A 22,633-nucleotide genomic window follows, 5' to 3' on the forward strand; every position below is an offset into this window, starting at 1 on the left:
AGAGCTGAGCCTCTGGGCAATCACAAACAACTCTCGATCAAACTCAGACAGAATCAAACACAGATAGCGCATTCACTGATACTAGGAGCTCTGTGCAAGTGTATGACTGGCAGCCATTCGTCGCCAAGTGGCACTGCTGCCGCTTTGATGTGTTTACATTGGTAGTATGTTGGTGGTCAGAGTGTTCTGGTAGATTAGTGTATGTCTCCCTCTATCACTATTCTTTTGGTGGTCCTACAGTAGCTATAAATGTTGCATAATATAGATACAGAGGACGACTGCAGTTTCTTTGGTTGCATTATTCTAAAACAAATGACAGGTATTGTCAAAAATCTTCATTTATTTTATTTGACAGACATTTGTGAGACTGCTAGCTTTATGATAGCACGTCTATCAGCTGCTGGTGGTTGTACTGCCTGGCAATGTCCTTGGGGGTTTTGCCGATGTTATCCACGGCCCTCTTGTTGGCCCCAGCCTCCAGCAGTGCTGTCACCGCCTCTGCCTGGCCTGCGAATGCTGCAGAGTGCAGCGGCGTCCACCCCTCCTCATCCCTGGCGTTGGGGTCGGCTGAGGACGCCACCAGCAGCTGCACAAGAGCTGCGTGGCCGTTCAGTGCAGCCCCATGCAGGGGAGTCTGCAGCGAGTTGTCCCTCGCCCCCACGTCAGCACCTGCCATTAGCAGGCACCTTGCTGCCACTATGTGGCCCCCAGCAGCTGCCCAGTGGAGCGCTGTTTTGTTGATCTCGTCCGTGGCCCCCAGATCTGCTTTAGCCTTGAGTAGCATCAGTAGCTCCTCCACTGCCCCCTCCTTAGCTGCCTGGATCAGTCTCTGGTCCTTCTCCTCTCCACGAAGGCTCCTGCAAAAAAAAAAAAAAAAAAAAAAAAAAAAAAAAAAAAAAAAAACCCGTAGTAGTTCTCACACATTACTAGAAACACGAAGACATCATGTAGAAAACTATCGCAAAAGCAGGACTGTGACCTCTGAAAACACATCCTTGCAGTGACAACCAATGAATCTACAATTCTCTCACTTCTACGGCACAGAGTAAGCTGAAGTCTTGGTAGTTTAAGATACGTAACCACAGCAGTATCGTCTTCTCAAATCATTGATTCACTCCTAATTATATTTCCCACACCGCATCTCTCAAGAAATTCAGTCGCTACATTTTCTTACATTCATTCCCTACACTAACGTACTTCAAAAACCAGATGCTAGCGTTAAGGTGTCACTGCCCTTGACTGAAAGAGCAAGCTTCATGCAGCCACTAGTAGTGCCCTGTGTGCACTAATGCCTTCTGACTTAAGGAAACGCAGCACAAAAAGCTAATCACATTCCTTGATACTTATGGAATATTTCCTGTAATGGAGAATAAAATCAGCAGAGTTATTCCCAAATATCCTGAAACAACTTAATCAAACAGACAAAGCTACTTTTTATGAGGAAACCTAATGGTCGAAATATTTCAGATACAGCACTGAATGTAACTCATCTACTCTGCCCCTATAAAGAAAGAATTTGTTGGCACATACTTCTGCACAAGTGGTCACTTAACAAAAAGCGTGCTTGCAAAATAAGAGCACTCACAGATACAATCTATTAGACACACCCACACACAAACACACAATTTGAATGTAAATTCTTGCAGCTGCATATGTCTGTAGGCAACAACAAAACCTGCAGGTTATAAGAGCAAATTAATGTCTTTAGCACTTGAGTAGATTACGATTCGAAGCTCTGCTCCAAAGAAATCTTGTCTTCCTGAACACACTGTAGACTTCTCACCATTGCTCTATGTCCACAGAAATGCACCATTCCTTTTGCGCGTATCAGATTCACCATAATGAGCCTAACAGATAATAACAACATTCTAATACTACAAACTTTGTGTTGCATCTCCTTTTGAATAAGGTGTAGCAATTTTTTTTAATCTAAAGGTGATATAGAACAAATTCATGTTATTATCCTATCACAGGACATATTACAGCTGACAAATCCAGTATCCATCAATCAGTCCACCAACTTTCTTGTTCTACGAATACTACATTTACGTGATGTTTCTGATGTAGCTGTTTCGATAGAAAATCGTACAGTTCATACACTTGGAATGGCTGTTAATATTGTGACAAATCTGTATAACGCTTCTTGACTCTTTCCTGTCGAATGACGGGAGAGGGAAAGTTATTTGTGAACGACTACAGTGGCCAACATCCTGGAAGTGGTTTTGATCTCCAGAGTCCTTTACTAGGTGTACCCCCAGTGGAGGCTGTGTGCCTGCCTATGGTGTGTGTAGCGGTTCACAGGGACCCACAGTGTAAGATGCTATGATAGCAATGGTGCTCCTTATTTCTGAAATACTACTGTTAGAGGTCAAAGTCATCTCCATAAATTAAAAAAAAAACCTACAAATGTGACATAAACCCCAAGCTGTCCAGCCAGGCATTGTAAAACGGAGCAACTAGTATGGTTCACGTGGAGCCGTTTTATCTGAGACTTCTGCTGTTGGAATGGTAAACAGATGCAAACTGACTATGATCAGACTTAGTCTACAATGTGCTTTCACTATTCTGGAACATGATGAGTTGGCTGCCTCACCATCAAGAGTTCTCCATGCTCCAATTCAACAGATGTTATCGGTGGACGAGTTTCTGAAAGACTGTATTATCTTTGTTGGGGAGTTACAGTTATAATGAAAGATATTTCTGTGTAGCACTGCGGTTGTTTTTCTGTGTTTTCGTCACCTCAGTGATGTTCAGCACCACTGATGGAGTTCCAGCGATTGTAACTGCCACCAGCATTTGTGTGCTCAGTATCGATGTGGTACTAAATGCAGCCTTCGGGCTGTGGCCACGTCATAGGAACTGAAACACCACAGCCTTTCTTCTGTTAGCAAATGTCGTGGGCAAGGAGGGACTGCTGCTAAATTTATTTTACGCATGGTGTTTGGATCTGTAAAGGTTACTGATTTGCATTATGTTCTCCTCAATTTATTCAACTTCATGTTTAAATTAGTTTCATGAGTTGACATTTTTATTTACAATTACTCCCCCCCCCCCCCCTCTGTCACTTAGACGTATGTACTTAAAACTTATTTCATTTCACGCAGATCTTCCTACTTGTAGGTCACCAAACCGATTTCATTGCTGAGATATCGTCCTCATGCTAGAAATCTCAAGTGCTTTAAGTGTTTCGAGAAGTGTTTTCACGTCTTTTGCGTGTGATGTAGCTGACAGCAGCCATACTTGACAAATCAGGCTTTTAATTGGCAGCATTATAGCAACCTACCTCATGTTTGACACCTGTTCACTTAATCTAACTTTTCTCATAGCCGTAGTAACTAAAACATTAAATAAGCCATTCACGTTGTCAAAATCCAAGCAAAATATCCTAGTTGTGATTTGTAGATTGAGGTGAGACTCAGAATGTATTTGTACATTCCGCAGTGTATATGACCTGCTTTTAACTGCTGTAGCAGAGTGTTTCTATGGGGTTAGATTATTCCCTTTCAGAAGCAATTTTAGTGCACTGTTTTGTAAGAATATCGATTTTGTAATCAGAATTAAGTAATAGTATCAGTATAGAACATAGAAGTGATGATCCATTTTACTTCTTTTGGGAGAGCACCATCAGCCCGTCAATAAAATCGTAGGAATTACTGGTTCGATTAAAAGCTCGTTATATGAACGTGAAAAAACTTTATGCCAATTTTCGCAAATAACTGCTCAAAAAACTCCAAAAGTATTCTGTCAAAGTTCTCTTGTTTATCGTTGATGATATTTGGCAAAATCGAGTGGTCACTCTTGTTATCCGCCACAGTAATTCCATCTGTAACGATATCCTCCAGATGCTCTAACTTTTGTGTCGCCTCGTTGTCCCTGTAGGCTTGTACCATGGGAAGCCAGCAGAGGATCTTGTTTGCTGGCCAGTATCCTCCTTCTATAACACAAACTGCATACATGTATTAATGTGGTTCTATATTCACAGGAACAAGAAGTTATTTAACTTGAGATAGTCAGGTGTTTTGGCGCAAGCTCTTCTGTAACAGATCACATTGGCCGCACTGATGGTGGAGTACTAGTCCATTATGTACACTACTGTGCTACTTGGCTGTGACTGAAGGGTCGATTCGCTGACTCACTGGACGACTGACTGATCGGCCCTCCGGTCCATGGCGGCGATCTAAATACTAATGGTCTGGACGGAGTTAGCGGCGCGTTTCTTGCGAGGTTGTCTTTGACCTCTCTCCTCATATGCACACTTGCTCTGGTGCCAATTATCCACCTTCTTGCAACCTCTGTGCCACCTGGAGTGCTGGCGCCAGCTTACGCCAGCACACTACTTGTCTCTGGATTCACATTTGGGGTGGTGGGTGCCTAAAAAAATTTTGTACATAATTTATCCCTGGATGTGGTGTTGCATTCTGTCCTCGCCCATTAACAGTTCTGTTAGTGCCTGCACTGCCATTATAGTCTCCAATGTAATCCGTAATGCTGATCTATGGTCTACGCTGTCATTCAGTCTCACAAGTGCTTGCCTCGTTTCTAATATTAGTGGTGATATATTGGTAATAGACTTTGTCTGCTTAGCCTTTAAAAATACGTTCTGTGTTATTTCATTGTTCGTACATGTCATGGAGACACGAAGAATAACATTCATTGGTGTTCTTCTGCCATCACTTTGTGACAATGTGGTTCCTGTGTTAACAATTTGTCATCATTTGCACACTGCTGCGTTAAAACGCTCTCGTGAGACACAGAGGTTTCCATCTAGTACACACTTGTGCCATGGTATCTTTTCCGTCGTTGGAGGTCGATCAAGACGTGATGAGAGCAGCCATGTCTATGTGTAGATTACAAAAGTAGCATCATCTATAGGCTAACGGTTTGTGAATGTGGAGCTGGAGTCCAGTAGTATCCCAGATGTGTCCCACCAGATTCACATTGATTAATTTGGCGGTCAGTACATCAATGTCAGTGTACTATCATGCTCCTCAAATTACTTCACCACAGTTGTAATAGAGACTTGTTCTACTACGAGATTCAATCGCCATTGCGAAAACAATAAAGCATCAAAGACGTATCTGCCCTGCAACAGTGTTGACGTATCCTACAGCTGGTATGCAGCCTTTCATTAGTTCCACTGGTGCCATGAAAGCCTATATGATTATCCACTACAGCTTAATATTGCTCCCCCACCATGCCGAATTCATGATGTGGTGTTGTTTCATACAACCGTTCACCTGTATGACAGCGCATCGGGACACGACTATCGACCTAGTGTAACGTGAAACGTGATTCACCGACCAGACGCCACGTGTCCATTGATGTGTGGCCCCATCTTAGTGGCACTGTGTGAACGTGCGAACATCCAGGATTCGTCTGCTGTGCAGCCTCAAGTTGAACAATGCGTGCAGAAAGGTGAGCTCCGAACCACTTGTCCCCACTTCAGCATTGAACTCTCTTTGCCAGATCTGCCACAGGTCGATGCCTATCCAACTTCACAGACTGGGCAAGCCTGGTACCTCCACTTTCTAAGATGAGGCATGGACGCCCAACATCTTGTCACTTACTCTACAATACGTGAACCAATCCGTATAAGTTCTATCGACAGTAGGGCGTAACAAGCTTCGCCAGTTCCGAAACGCTCATTACAGATGGTGGGCCATCTCAAACTGCCCTTTGTCAGAGTAACTTCTATTGATCGCATCACCAACTTGTGCCCGCACTGTCAATAAATTATTAGCAATTCGTCTCTCGTCTGATAATTCACTTACTTTGCCACATGACGTCTCTCCAATGCCACCAGGAAGCATTCAACTTCGCGGTCTCATCAGTACGTGTATATTTTCTCTTCAAGTCCTCCTGCTTAGCCGGGTGGTAACGTGCTTGCCCCTATCCAGCAGTCCCGGGTTAGATTCCTGGCTGGGTTGGAGATTTTTTCTACTCATGGACAGGATGCTGTGTTGTCCTCATCATCATTTCAGCTCACCACCGGCGCGCAAATCGCCCAACACGGAGTCTACTGAAGTAAGACTTGCATTTGAACACCGAACTTCATTGGATGGGGCCTCCTGGCCAACAATGCCGTATGCCCATTTTCATATTTTTACATATACTCCTGCCATGGGCTCTTGTGTAAGTACAGTGCAGTGCAAACATTGTGTACATCCGAAGTTTTTATCTCTTTACTAATAATAAGGTTCAGCATCTGTATCTTTTTGAGAATCACGCCATTTAATTTCTGTCCTAATGCCAGAGCTGGGCCAGAGATACTAGCTGCGTATTGCCACTTATTCTATTTTCTATACCACAGTGTGAAAAAATGTTAACTAATAACAGATCTTGCAGCCATGCCAATACTCCTGGTCCATATTTCAGAGCTGTAGATGTTTTACTGTTTATTCCAACTCTAAATGAAATTTCATTCTCAGCCACATCAGCTAGGTTACTTACTGCGCAATGACCAAATATTTAGTTCTTATTGGCTTCTTCTTCTTGTAGGGAAATTGTATATAATGTTTGTGTGCAAACATATCTGCTTACATAGTTGAGTGATCACCATATCTGGAGATATGCAGAAGACACAGGGTGGATACCTGGCACTGTCCAGAATATTTCCTTGCTGGGAGCCCTGGGACGACATGCAGGCAGCCTCATTATGCCAGCTGACTAACTGTGTGTGTGTGTGTGTGTGTGTGTGTGTGTGTGTGTGTGTGTGTGTGGGTGGGTGGGTGTGTCAATTCGTAAGGAATCAAACTGCTGAGGTCATCGGTCCCTACTTACACTCTACTTAAAATAACTTATACTAAGAACAACACACACCCAAGCCTGAGGGTGGACTCGAACCTCCACACTACCTATGACATGGCGTCTCAAACCAGGTGGCCGCTCAGCGCAGCAGCTGACTGACTGAGTGAGACATGCCGGCTCTGACGTCAAGGGACCCGAAAACAGCTGGAGACTGATGTGGTGATACCACGCTGCTCCATACCACAACTGAACGACGCCATTGGCAGAGATAGATAAGGTGGGCAGTCAATCAAAGTCAGAACGCGGAGCTTCGCTATTTGTGCGATCATTGTCCTCCAGTGCTTGTATTTTTACTTAAGATTGTATAGGTTTTATAATTGAAACACTTTATTTTAGTCTTCCAGCGCCTGTATTTTGATCTGTAAGTTCTTCTATTGGTCCACATAAAACTCTATAGCCTACCACAGAAGAAAATCTTCACATTATTATCGCTGTACATAGTTTTTCTTATTGGCATCATTCCCACCTACTCTTCCCCTGCCTAATTCCTATTTTCTGGTTTTCGTTGTCAAAAAATTTTTCTTTCCATTTATACACTAACATTACTATGTTTCCGAATATGGTTTTCTTAGCCTCTTTACCAACGCTTTTTCCCCTCCTTTTTAAACCACAGTAATAGTCGGTTCTATTTTCTCATATAACTCATACAATCTTCTCTGGTTAATCCGTTCATGCTTTTTTCGCATTTGGTAGCCTGTTGTGGTTGCTTCCTGGAAGCTTTCTTCATTTTTTGTATTGGTGTTCTTGTGGTGTTAAGTTCTTCCGTTGTCATGTCTTATTTCTGACAGAAGTCCTCAGGTTAACATTGATCACCGTGTTTTGGGGATATGTGGCTCCTTGTTTACTTTTATTGACCGGATTCACGACTTCTTACGAAGTATTCCTCGCGTTATTGTATCTCTTTAATCTCTCCGATAATATTTCCTTCTTGTTTGTTGTATCATGCACCTCTTTCTGTGTCAACAAACTCACACTGTCTCCATGTGCCCAATTAAACAAACACCTGGCAGGGTCCTGTCCCGATCTGCGCCTTCCACGAATGTATGTTGTGGTATGTGAACTTCAGTTGCCTGTCTACGCTCCTGAGGCTTTTAAATGCACATGGAATCGGCAGGTCATGCATGCATGACGATACTGTGTAATCAAGGCCACAATTTCTTCAATCACAGTACAGGAGACAACAAGTTTTTTCGAATACACCCAAGCATTTCTGAAGCATTTCTTACCCACTTATCAATGTAAAATACTTATTTAGCTCCCATATTTCCCCCTGTCCTGAGTTGTGTGAGAGACTACAGCGTAATGCAATACTCAGTTGTTGGTTTCACTAGGCATGTTGATTACCATGAGTGTTGTTAGTTCTGGGCCTGCATAAGTATCATGTAGGTTCCTAATCAATTCCTTTCGACATTAAAACGAATTGCATTGGCGATGAAGTCTCGTTGTGAGCCGATCTGTTCACTGTAATATAACGGTATTGTTCATAAAGCCAAATATTGGTGTCCACTGCATCACTGGCTGACTCTGAGCACTATGGGACTTAACAGCTGTGGTCATCAGTCCCCTAGGATTTAGAACTACTTAAACCTAACTAACCTAAGGACATCACACACTGCTGGGTGTTTACAACTGGCCAGGTGCCCACTGCTGCATCTCCACTCAACTACACCCGCAACAGGACTGTCTGGACTTCATTATGGCGAGCAGCTGCCTCAACTGTCAGGACTTCTGAGTGTGACTAACAAGACTCGTACATTCACTGAGTCGTCTCAATGAATGATTTCCGAGCACTACCAACAGAGGACCTCATATACATCCCCTACAGCAGGGCAAGCCCGCGCTATCCACTGACTCTGCTCTCCCATTGGTGCCAGTGTCTCACTCCCCGTGAGGCAACTGGTTGCGATAAGCAGGAAATCTACATACATGTGCGGCACAGCATGGAAAGTATGCAAAACACATATAGTTAAAGACATACGCAGCACAATATGGAATACCCGAATTGCACTGTGGCATGTCACTTTCTTTGTATTTCTGCACTCATTATTCGTTCAACATTTCCTTTCGTGAACAGCCATGGACTTATTTTAACATATATTTGTTCCCTTAATGTCAAGGCTTCGTGGTGATGCAATGGATAAAAACCCTGTTCAAAATCTATTCGCTGCAGATTAATTTGGAAGATAGGAAACAACGATAGAAAACAAAAATGCCATCTAACTCACAAATACTTTAACCATCACTGGAGAGGAAATTCAGTTTTATAGCTGCTTTCCTGTGTAACTGCACTGATTGACTCACTTGTGTTCTGAAGTAAATGTAAGACACACCGAAAGCATCGAAGGATGTGCATAATCACTTTGCTCCTTGCCTACTCGAACGAGGAGAATCATAACTTCTGCTTTATCAAAAACGCGACCAAAGTGGCATTCGATTTTGTGAGAATAGTTCTTGGCTAACGCCCCACATGTGATGCTGACAACGTGCACATGGTGTGATGGTAGTCACTGCAAGGGAGAGACGTCGGCGCCACCAGACTGGGGAGTGGTCTGTGGGGTCGTGGGGAGACCACCTGCGACAGGAAGCCGCCATGGTCGCTGTGGGGCTCAGACGTGGGGGTAGTGCTGCTGTCTCTGCCTGGGAATGTGTGTTTACTTGGAGAACAGAGGGCAGCTTACTGCAGACCAGTCCTCCACAAATGAATTGTAGAACACACAGTGACAACGACAGTAGGGGTTTCACTAAGATCATTGACTTACCATTGAGCTGATCAGTTTACACAGTTCATGAGCTCCGCTTCCCAGTAGCTCAGCACAGGAAGCAACAGTCTGTACAAAATATATCACATGTGAAAGGTGCATAAAAGGGTCAGCTGCGGTGCTGGCGCGATACCAAAACTATTGGACCACATGGTTTCAATATCCAACGAGGTAAATCACACAGAAATTGGAATGGAGAAAACCATTTTGTGGACTTAACGTGGTGCAACGATCACCAGATTTCTGTAGATCGTGTGTCAGGGATTAGGGACCAGACTTTAGGAGGCATAGATGGTAAACAGCAGTGCCAAAAGTGTCTTTGTGTTATTTAGTGCCTGTTGTCTGGAAGAGTGACATCGAAATAAACTCAAAATACGAAAAACTGGATATAAATATAGGAAAGGTAGAATTACAGCAATGGTGCATAGTTGTTAGCATTTGCAATGTCTCTCCCTGAAAGTTTTACTTGCCCAAGACGTGTCCAGCCACGCTCCCGTGCCATGAGAGCACACAGGGGCTGGAGCTGGTTCTGCCCTGGGACCATAATGGCGGCAGCGTCAGTTTCCACACGTCCTGTGTGTCCCGCCGGACAGTGGATACACGACAAACAGTCCAGCAGCTGTGTGGGAGTCACCACCGGACCATGCAGATGCCACAACACAAAAGGATGCGACCTCTGTGTCCGTCCACAGTGGGGCCACCTGAAGGCCACGCACCGCTCCAGCAAAGAGTCAGACTAGAACTAGCCAAGCCAACGTTTCCGTTTTACCAACTGCTGCTACTTACGTGAGTCGTGATTTACGTGTGCTACAGTGCAAATATTGATCATTGCATACCAGAAATAGATGTACAAATCCTAGCAATTAAATTTTATGAGCTCACAGCTCTATCGAAGCGTTACAGTTCCATGAGTTTTAGACCAAATGCCTTTCGGGCACTGTCAAGTAACAACAATGTTTTCCATTATATGATGAGGTAGGCAGACAGTGAATACATATGATCTTTTCAAATAGCAACATGGTTTTAATTGTTCCATAATATAAAGCAAATGTGGTAATAATATAAGACAATTACTGATTTTTCAAATGGATAAGCACAGTTTGTACATGTTTACATAGTCAATAGAGAAAAATTAAAAGTTATTCTTCCCATGGAGCCAAATAACGATGTAGAAATCGACTGCAATAGTCAGTTAGTTCTTACAAGTCAGAATTTTGGACTTACGTTTAGAGTGATACACGCAGATGACACCGCCAGACGTCATTGTAGCTCTGTTAATGTACACCTCATTCGAGCACAACTGATTCTCTGGGAGAGCAGATAATAAAGTCCATTAGTGTCAGTCTATTGAGTATTGTTACCAGGCCCCGTAGACTGTATAAGCATCGTGAGCAGACTCAGATGTTCAGTGATCACTTTGAAGGACGCAGAGAGGCTTTGTACGCATGCTGAAGCGTCATAAGCAGCTATCAAGATTAGTAAATGACGTCATTCTGGGTCTCTGTTTCGCTGGTTGATCGAATTGTGCAATAATCATATTTTGGATCATTCATATATTACAGTGGCCAAATGTTTAGTGGCATGGGAACATACTGAATATTGAAGATCCTGTAGACCACATCTGAACAACCCAATGGAAGATCACCATATAATCAGCCGACCTCGTCGTAATCCATTTATATCTATGCCTGCTAGTCAAGGCCAAGTGATGGACTAAAATCAGCTGCCTCTCTTTTCCATTCCATTGTTCAGAGGGTTTTTATTTATACACTGAAGAGCCAAAGAAACTGATACACCGGCCTAATATCGTCTAGGGCCTCAGCGAGCACGCACAAATTTCGCAACATGACGTTACATGGACTCAACTAATGCCTGACGTCGTGCTGGAGAGAACTGACAGCATGGGTCCTGCAGGGCTGTACATAAATCCGTAAGAGTACGAGGGGTGATCTCTTCTGAACAGCACGTTGAAAGGCAGAACAGACATGCTCAATAAAGTTCGTGTCTGGCGAGTTTGGTGGCCAGCGGAAGTGTTTAAACTGAGAAGAGTGTTTCTGGAGCCACTCTGTAGCAATTCTAGACGTGCAAGGTGTTGCATTGTCCTGATGGATTTGCCCAAGTCCATTGGAATGAGCAATGGACAAGATGTAGGTGATCACACAGGATGTTTACATACGTGTCACCTGACAGAGTCTTAATTAGATGTATCTGAGGTCCCATTTCCCTCAAACTGCCCACTCCACACACCATTACAGAGACTCCCAAAGCTCGAACAGTCCCCTGGATCACATTCAGGGTGCATGGATTTATGAGGTTGTCTCCATACCCTTCACATCCATCCGCTTGATACAATTTGAAACGACTCTCATCCGAGCAGACAACATATTTCAGTAATCAAAAGTCCAATGTCGGATCTGGTGAGGTGTAAATCTTTGTGTCGTGCAGACACCGAGAGCGCATTAATGGGCCTTCGGGTCTGAAAGCCCATATCGATGATGTTTCGTTGGATGGATCACATGCTAACACTTGTTGATATCTGAGCGATTTGGGGTAGGGTTGCACTTCTGTCATCTTGAACGATTGTCCTCAGTTGTCGTTGGCCCCATTCTTGCAGGATCTTTTACAGCCTCAGTTATGTGAGAGATTTGAAATTTTGCTGGACTCCTGATATTCATGGCACAGGTGTGGAGTGGTCATGCGGGAAAAATCCCTACTTCATCACTGCGTCGAAGATGCTGTGTCATATCACTCGTGTGCCAACTAGAACATCTCGTTCAATCTCTTAAATCTCGAAAACCTTCCCTTGTAGTAGTAGTAACCGATCTAACAATTGCGCCGGTTTCTTTGATGGTTCAGTGTATATGTATCATATTCCACTTTCTTAAAGGCAATAACCGAGTACTTCATGTATGTAACTTTTCATGACAATCTTTCATGTTTCCTCACTCTTTTTCTACTCTGAGCATTAAAATTAGTTCAGAATATCAATAAATTACTTTTTTTATTATTCTGACTTCCATGTGCCCTTATGTCCGCAACATTTAGATGCTACACATCTGCCGCTTGACATGGGGTTTTTCTATGGCCTGTATTGCCTCTCACACTCTTGTATTCCTTTGGAGTTACATAAAAAGTCAATATATTTTCGTTATTTCGAATTATCTTGCCTAATTTCACAGTTATATTTATACGTACTGTAAGGACTGCCTATACTGCTACTGAAATAGTGAACGATGTTACCATCTTACTATAAAGGCCCTATTTGCTGTTACCACCATACTGAATTTTCTTCAGCAACTACTACTACTGCTGCTGCTGTTACTGCTACTAACGCTACCATTCACAAAACAGGATCATGTGATGATAGTGGTTGGAGTGGGGAACAGCATCGATAGGAATCAGGGCTACAGTATTGAGTGTGACCTGGTGAAAATAGCCTCGATAACGACCCGTACCAACGTTGGGCTGGTGCCTGCTTTCGTGCCGCATGATCAGCCCCAGTTGAGCAGCTCTGTCATTAAGGTAAATATGGAGTTGGATCAGTTGCGTACGGCAGCCGCTCTTTCAGACATTGGATTGGCCTGTCGAAGCTATTGATAGGGGGGATTTCACAAGGCATGGCCTACTCTCAATAGGAAACGGAGGGTAAACTGGCAGGGTTGTTAGCGAAATCCATAAGGTGGGACACTATTACTCATGGATGTACCTCTTTTTTAGACTAATATCAGTGTCCAATGAGAACTTCAGGCAGGCACGTGGTGAAGAGGTCCAAAACTCATAAAATTCTCGTAAGAGGAAAGTAAATAATAATGTTACCATATTTAACAAAAATATTCCGGGATTTAAGAGTAAAGTAGATGAGCTCCTGGTTTGCTTAGATGACATTGTATCTGGTAATGTAATAGATGTACTACGCCTGTCTGATCATCACATTGTGTCTGATATGGAAAAGATAAATACCAGTGGTTATAAACTAGCTGCACATATGAGTAGAGATAATAAGGTTAGAGGAGGAGTTGCCATATATGTCAAAAGTTATCACAGTATAGAAAGCTTAGATACAAAAAAGTTTTGTCTGGAGCAACATATAGAAGCGTGTGCCCATCAACTTAAACTGAAGGAGGGCTCTTTTATAATTGTAACAGTATATAGGTCCCCTTTAGGAAACTTTCATTTATTCCTAGAAATTTTGGATGCCTTGTTATGCTATCTGTCAGATAGGGGAAAGCAAGTTATTATTTGTGGTGACTTCAATTTTGATTCACTGAAAGAGTGTAATAGGAAGAATGACCTGGAAGTCCTGCTCGGTTCTTTCAGTTTGACATGTGTCATTAATTTTCCTACTCGGGTGGTAAAGGACAGCAACACATTGATAGATAACGCTTTTATGGATCAAGATAGGTTTAAAAACATAAATTCTTGTCCTATTGTGAATGGCCTTTCTGATCATGATGCTTAGCTAGTTACAGTATATGACATAGCTCCATTCAGTAATTCAAAACTACTCTCCAAAGTTGTGTGTTCAATTAATTACTCAACAATTAGAAATTTCAGAGAATATCTTCAGCAGTTAGACTGGGATGAGGTGTACAAGGAACTCAATGCTAATTTAAAATTTAACTTATTTCATGATACACTTGTAAGATAATTTGAAAACTCTTTCCCCATGAAAGTAGTTAAATCTAATTATAAGAAACCATGCAAGAAGTCTTGGCTTACTAAAGGATTAAAAATATCTTTTAACCACGAAAGGGAACTATATCTAACAAAAAGAAACAGTAATGACCCAGAAACAGCCAAATATTATAATAACTACAGTGCTACATTTCGGAAAATTATTAAAAAGTCCAGAAGCATGTGCATCATGTCTGAGATTAATACCTGTGATAACAAAATCAAAACAATTTGGAATATTATTACAAGGGAGACAGGACAACCAAGAGTACAGGCTGACGGAAACTGGATAAACAACAAGCCAGAAATCGAAAACATCTTGAATAACCGTTTTTAAATGTTGTAGAGAAAATAGGATCTAAATGTTCAATAGAAGAAGCAAGGCAGTTAATGGACAAGGCCTTACCCACACCATTTGATACAATTGAGATTCCGCCTCTCCTTCTGTAATTAGGAAGATAATAAACTCTCTCGAGAATAAAATCTCACATGGAATTGATGTCATTTCCAGCAGAATAATAAAAGCTTATTCCCAAGAAATAAGTGTGATTCTTAGCAACATATGTAATAGCTCTATGAAGCAGGGTATTTTTCCAGGTAGACTGAAGTATGCCATTGTTAAACCACTGCATAAAAAGGGGCACACATCTGATGTCAAAAACTACCGCCCAATCTCTCTTCTGGCTGCATTATCTAAAATTATTGGTAAAGTTATGTATTATAGAGTACCTTCACACCTTTGTAAAAATAAAGTTTTAACAAACTGTCAGTTTGCTTTACAGAAGGGTTTCTCAACGGAAAGTGCTATATATACTTTCACTAATGAAATATTAAATGCTCTGAGTAACCTGAAGTCACTCATTGAGAATTTTTGTGATCTATCAAAGGCTTTTGATTGTGTAAATTGTGGAATACTTCTAGATAAGCTCAAGTACTGTGGTATGAATGCGACAGTGCTCAAATGGTTTAAATCATACCTAACTGGAAGAGTGGAGAAAGTTGAAATAAGCAGTTCACATAATATGCAAAAAACTGGTGATTCCTCAAACTGAGGAACAACAAAGAATGGGGTGCCACAAGATTAGGTCTTGGGTCCTCTGCTGTTGTTCGTATATATTAATGACTTGCCATTCTATATTCACGAAGATTAAGAGCTGGTACTTTTTGCCGATGTTACAAGTATAGCTATTACACCCAACAGTCACGAATTAACTGATGACATTGTAAACGATGTTTTTCTGAAAATCATTAAGTGGTTCTCTGTAAATGGGCTCTCATTAATCTTTGACAAAACGCAGTATATACAGTTCCACACCGTAAATGGAATGACACCATTAATAAATATAGACTTCGATCAGAAATAGGTAGCTAAGGTAGAATATTCTAGGTGTATGCATTGATGAGGTGTTGAACTGGGAAAAACACACTGAGGATCTGCTGAAACGTTTGAGTTCAGCAGAGTGTTAATTGCACAAGAGCGTGTAATCAGAATAATTGCTGGAGCTCATCCACGATCATCATGCAGGCACTTAGTTAAAGAGCTAGAGATCTTCACTGTAGCCGCACAAAATATACACTTTGGCTCAGAAGGGGGTAAATTATGCTGCCACAAAAGTCTGGTCACTTATGTAATAGCATCAAAAGTCTGCTAGATAGCCATATAGCATTTAAAAGATAATTAAAAGAATTTCTTAATGGTAACTCCTTCTACTCATTAGATGAATTTTTGGATTCAGTAAGTGGGTAATTTCCTCAAACCCCACAAAAAATTAAAAATATTAAGGGTCATGTAATATTTTGTGAAATGTAATATCTTGTATAGACACCTTTTATTAACCTGACACGTAGAAAGTGCCGTATTCATGATCTATGGAAGAAGTACTAATCGAATATAATCTAACCTAATCTAATTACTGATAGTTGTGTTACTAATACTAATACTAATGTTTGATTTCTACCATGTAGAATAATATATTGAAATATTTGCATATCTTGGAGAAACAACCTGTATAACCAGCAATGAAAGTACAAGCTGTATCCAGCACATCAATATGTAAAACAACTCTTGGGAAAGAATTTTGGCACATAAATATTACTGAATTGAGTGAAATACATGTGCTCTGAACTGAACATGATCCACATTGTCATGTCATATAAATATGTGTAAAATCTAATGTAAGACATTCAATATGGAGAGTGAGCTTTGTTATACGTGCGTACCCAGAGAAACATGTAGAGACTGAATGAAATATAGTTACCGTTAACCACCAGAGCCGCAACGTTTTATAAAAGTAAAATTAGGAGCCATACGATTTTTATCACAATTTGTAGTGTGTGAACGTGGAGAGATGTGCAAATGTGAAGGTGGAACTCACCAAACGCAGGAAACATTGGCGCCATGAGGTGGGCCACTGGAGTGAAGACCAGCGTGTGGCGCTGCAGAGGTGTTCCCGCTGTCTGCAGCGGCTGGCACACTACACAGAGACAGAGAGAGAGACACACACACAGTGCGGGAAACGTGTGTTTACACGGAGGGCGGGTGGCGGCTTACTACAGCCAGTTCTACTGAGGTATTGTCGACACACAATAAATAGACCATTCACTCTCAACGACAAATACTTGGTTCACTAAGATGAATGAGTCGCCAATGAGTTAATCGCTTTGTGCGTTGCTTACCCTGAGTTTCCCAGACCTGTAGCTGAAGTATGCCTAACAGCAGGCTGTATAAAATACAGCGCAAATGGATGGTAACTGTACCTATTGTACCTGGAGGACAATGCTCAGGGATGATTCAGTATTTAAAAGACAAACTGGTCTGGAAAAAATAGCGTTTCTTCTTACAACAACAATACTGTTTCCGCTTTTCAACATTTGAGTACTTGTTCCAACGGGCTACAAGTTTATCTATTCTGGCGGCAAAGAACTCTTTATCTTGACGTTTGAACCAATTTCTCACAAACTCTTTAACGTCCTCATTGTCCTGGAACCTGTTCCCACGCAATACGTCCTTCAGTGCAGGAAACAAATGCAAAACACGAGGTGCTAAATGAAGGCTGTTAGGGGGATGAGGCAGTACTTCCCAGTCCATTATGTCGATGGTTTCACGGGTTAGTCGAGCAATATGAGGAAGTGCGTTGTCTTGCTGGAGAATCACACCTGTCGTCTGAGATCCACGACGTCTCTCTCTCAAGACTGGCTTCACCTTGTTTAAAAGCAAATCAGAGTAGTATTTTCTGTTGATTGTAAGCTGCTCTTCGAGATAATCACAAAAAATTGGACCTTCAGCATCCCAAAACACTGTCAACATTACTTTTCCTGCTGATGCTTCGGTTTTGAATTTTTTTCTTGACAGGTGAGTTGGTGTGCTGCCACTCCATGCTTTGTCTACTTGATTCTGGCTCATAATACTGAACCCAAGTTCCATCACAAGTTAAAATTTCGTTGAGGAAGGGCTCACCTTCTCTTTCACAACGTTCCTTTAACTCCGTGCACACTCTCAGTTTGTTTCCTTGCATAGCCACGTCAAGTGCTTTCAGACCCATCTTGCACATGTTTCGAGGTACTAACACCGAGTTACATACAATGTTATCAACTATACCAGTACTAACTTGAACCTTATGAACCACCACTTCCACAGTCACACGGTGGTCGGCACGAATCATGTCATCAGTTAGACTTTCAAGTGAGGGAGTTGAAACTGTATCTAGTCGGCCAGAACAGTGTTCGTCAGTCACTGAGTTGTGACAATTTTTGAAGTGCTCTACCCCCTTGTAGAACTTTGCACCATTCATGCAACCTTCACCATGAACTTTAGACATTCTACAGTGTATATTCACTGGTTTCTCGCCTTCAACAAGTAAAAACCCAATAAGAGAACACTGTGCAACTAGTGGGGACGTTTCAAACGCTCTCGTCATCTTGAATTGTATTTTTGATGCAATAAGCAAAACAACGCTGATACATCAGCTGCAAAGGGCTCGTTCCAGGGATGCCAACTTCAAACCACTAAAGTAACAAACTTGTTCTACCAGCAGTTTCTTCCCTAGACCAATCTGTCTCTTTAATTATTGAATGACGCTCGTACTTAGGAATGTGCATCATTTCATGATCGGGTGTTTCAATCTAGTGAAAGATTTTCATTTACGTGATGCAACGCATTATATAAACCTATGCTGGTTCCAGCGTCTTCTACTCTTTTTCATTTTGTGGGACGTGAGATTGCGTTTTGTACAATGTTTGTAAATTACAGCAGTTCTGTACATTTTAGTGCTGTGTTAACTAGTAAAGTTTTGGGGGAATTTTGTGAATTCCTCATTTACAGAGTTTTATAGCTAATTAAATTCAGTACATTTTCAAACAGAGTTATGTAAAGTATTGGCAGTTACAGTACACCTCATCTATCGTGGACCATATTGTACCTTGTAAAAGATCTTCTTCTTTGATGGCACATGGGATATTTCCAAATGAATTCAGTTTGTTTAACCTCTTAACAGTTTTTGCGATCTTGAAACAGGAAGTTTTTATGTAAGTGAAGGGATCACTGGTGCCAGTTGAAGCAAGACATTATTTGGAATGAGTCGCCAAAAGTGAAAATGTGTACAGGACTAGGATTCAAACCCGTGACCTACTGCTCACTAGGTAGGTGCGTCAACCACTGCACCATCCGGGTCACAGGCACCACGGCTGCGCTGGCTGCCTCGGCACGCCTCACAGCCGATCCAGGTTCCCACAGCGCGCCGCCTGCCTGCAGTCCCTGTCCACGGACGCCGTGTTCGCCACTCTGAGACTTCCACAGGAGACTGGATTTATTCGTGCATCTGCACTGACTAGGGTGGATCCATTGCCCTCCTACGTGCATCGGTTATATGAATCCAACGTGTCTGTTCTTTCAGACTTTGATATAATCAAAATTTTTACAAAATGTTGTCACTTGTAACTGATTTTTTGTTCTACTAATTCTAAATCTATTTCACTTGCACATTACTGGTCTGAAAGAGATTAGTATTGTAACATGCAGACTATTAAATGCAGTATTGACAAGATTATCTCGATTGCAATACTTTTCAGTTTGAATAAATTAATGTTCGTAAGCTTGCCATACCTAGAAACTATTATTTACATTTAGAATTACCTTACTTTCATGCTGCTGCCTATAACGAGTTAGCCTCCTCCAACATTACCTTTTTTATGGAAATAATCAATGCCATGTATTCTATTGATTCTTGCATAGCTTAAAATTCTCAGCTTTTCTAGTAAAAGAATTCATATGATATTTATGCGATGTATTATATTTCAGCCTAAAATCTATAAAAACAAATTAATGTGTTATAATAGATATGTACTAACAGTTAAAATTACTTTTCTTTTAAAAACATTTGAAATTCCGAAATCTCAGGCATATTTAAAATTCATATTGTCATTTGCACAATATAATGCTAATTATTAAATTCATAAGAAGCGAATGAAAGCATCGCGAACTATCACAAAGTGTGAGGCTTGAGTTTCTTCTACTGTATACAATTTTCGAACACCTTACGGGAAATAAGGCAAATAATATTTACAGCGATATTTCGGCGGGAGTACATCCCACCATTTTCAAGGCACAAACTGGTAACGCGCAGGCGGTGTACAGACAAATTTAAAACCTCCGTTCTAGGAGTAATTCAGGAAAGATAACACACACACACCGAACACTAGTGCCACCAAAGGTCACCAAAGTGAGAGATATCGATAGTGAAAGACTGCGAACTAGCAAGTAAGGTAGCATTGACTCTGTCGCTCTGTTTTTTGACAAGGAGAGAGCACAATTCGAAGAAGAGTTTAAACAAAAACCTCCACCCTTGTTTACAAGCTTGCTCACTAATTCAATCTCAACAGCCTCCTGAATAACATCGTCCCAATAGCTGGACGTGTATCTCAATATCTCGTTATATACCTTACGGTGACCAGTATCCAAACAATGTTCGGCAATAGCAGATCTACTTGGCTGCTGTAATCGTGTGTACCGTTTATGCTTAGTGCATCTGTCCCCCACGCTCCTGATAGCCCGACAAATGTACCTCATGCCACAGCTACAAGGAATGCGATATACATCTACCTTATGCATACCAAGATCATCCTTAACAGAACAGAAAAGCACTCTAATTTATATCATGTGAACTCGTTCCACCAGAAAATTTGTTTTCCTATGGAGGTGGAAGATGATGGTTGCCTTTCCTTTCTTGACGTTTTGGTTAGGGGGAAGGCTAGTGGACCATTGCGACATGCAGTTTACCGGAAACCTACTCACACTGACTTGTATCTACAGGCTGATAGTTCTCACGATACTGCTCAACGTGAAGGGGTACTTCGTACCTTGGTACACAGGGCACGTCTTATTTCCGACACTGAGACTTTGTCAGCTGACCTGGCCCATCGTGAAACTACATTTCGTCGAAATGGTTATAGTGAAAGACAGATTGAAGGTGCGTTGCGCTATCGACCAACTGTGCATCGGGTGACTCATGATAATACTGTGTGACACCTAGGTCTACTGCATTTTTGCCTTACATACGAAGCACTTCCAACAGCGTCGGTCGTATTTTACGGAAATCAGAGTGCTTTTAGGTTCCGTTACGGCTGATCTTGGTTAGCATAAGGTGGGTGTATATCGCATTCCTTGTATCTATGGCATGGCATATCATCAGTCTACTGACTGGTTTTTGCCCTCTACAGCTCCCTCTAGTACCATCGAAGTCATTCCCTCACGTCTTAGCAAATGTCCTGTCATCCTGTCCCTTCTCCTTATCAGTGTTTTCCACATATTCCTTTCCTCTCCGATTCTGCGTAGAACCTCCTCATTCCTTACCTTATCAGTCCACCTAATTTTCAACATTCGTCTGTAGGACCACATCTCAAATGCTTCGATTCTCTTCTGTTACGGTTTTCCCACAGTCCATGCTGTACTCCAGACGTACATTCTCAGAAATTTTTTCTTCAAATTAAGGGCGGAATTTGATATTAGTAGACTTCTCTTGGCCAGAAATGCCTTTTTTTGCCATAGTGAGTCTGCTTTTGACGCCCTCCTTGCTCAGTCCGTCATTGGTTATTTTACTGCCTAGGTAGCAGAATTCCTTAACTTCATTGACTTCGTGACCATCAATCCTGATGTTAAGTTTCTCGCTGTTCTCATTTCTACTACTTCTCATTACCTTCGTCTTTCTCCGATTTACTCTCAAACCATACTGTGTACTCATTAGACTGTTCATTTCGTTTAGCAAATCATTTAATTCTTCTTCACTTTCACTCAGGATAGCAATGTAATCAGCGAATCGTATCATTGATATCCTTTCACCTTGTATTTTAATTCCACTCCTGAACCTTTCTTTTATTTACATCATTGCTTCCTCGATGTATAGATTGAAGAGTAAGGGCGAAAGGCTACAGCCTTGTCTTACTCCCTTTTTAATACGAGCACTTCGCTCTTGATCGTCCACTCTTATTATTCCCTCTTGGCTGTTGTACTGAGCATAAACGCCACACATGATTACAGAAGCCAAGTAGATCAGCTATTGCGGAACCATGTTTCGTCACCCTATGTTATGTAACAATACCGAGGTATCGGCATAAATGTCCACCTATTGGGACGGTGGTATTCAGGAGGCTGTGGAGATTGAATTAGCGAGCAACCATGTAAACAGAGATAGCGGTTTTTTTGTTTAAAATCTGCTTGTAATCCTGCTCTGTCCCTTGTCAAAAAACAGAGGAACAGAGTCAACATTACCTCACATGCCAACTCGTAGTATTTCACTATCGATACCTCTGACTTCTGTCATCTTTTAGGGCACTAGTGTGTGTTATCTTTCCTGAATTACCCCAAGAAAGAGTGTTTAAAATTGTTTGTACATCGCGTATCCGTTACAGTTTGTGCCTTTAAAATGGTGGGGTGTACTCCCGCCGAAATTTCGGTGGTCGCTGTAAATATTACCTGACTGAATTCCTGTAAGTTTGAATATCGGAAAGCGAACGTGAATGATAGCGTATTTCCTCGTATGGGTATATCCAATGAAACTGAATGCCCGAAATTATACAGTTGGCTAATCACACACATGAACACCTGTGCAACACAGACGAGTTGCCTCTCTCGTGCTTACCTGGTGTCTGCTTGTGCCTCTGCCAGCAGGCGAACTAACTCCACAAAAGTGCGCGGGTAGCTGCGTGCAGCGTCGACCCAGCCCTCCGTGGCCATCACCCTGAGGAAGCGGGCGCTTATGAAGGCGACGGCGGCCCGCGTGAGGCCGGTGCACGAGTGCCGCATGGCGGACACGGCGGTGGCGGCCGCCGTGTCAACGGACAGCTGCGCAGCCGCGAGCTGCTCGCACGCCGGCTCCGCTGTGGACAGCTCTGGAACACGG

General features: G+C 42.0%; 1 protein-coding gene across 1 annotated transcript in view; it reads right to left on the bottom strand.

Moving 5' to 3' along the window:
* Positions 1-322: 322 nt before the first annotated feature.
* LOC126294952 (homeobox protein Wariai-like) overlaps positions 323-22,633 on the bottom strand; it is a 60,166-nt gene continuing 37,855 nt past the window's right edge. The window contains exons 4-6 of the mRNA XM_049987172.1: positions 22,373-22,622; positions 16,616-16,714; positions 323-857 (exon numbers count right to left, since the gene is read on the bottom strand). Of these exons, the coding sequence (XP_049843129.1) occupies positions 377-857; positions 16,616-16,714; positions 22,373-22,622 (830 nt within the window). The 3' untranslated portion in view covers positions 323-376. The remainder of the gene's footprint in view (positions 858-16,615; positions 16,715-22,372; positions 22,623-22,633) is intronic.

This window comes from Schistocerca gregaria, chromosome 11, assembly GCF_023897955.1.
Source record: "Schistocerca gregaria isolate iqSchGreg1 chromosome 11, iqSchGreg1.2, whole genome shotgun sequence".
Taxonomy (NCBI): Eukaryota; Metazoa; Arthropoda; class Insecta; order Orthoptera; family Acrididae; genus Schistocerca; species Schistocerca gregaria.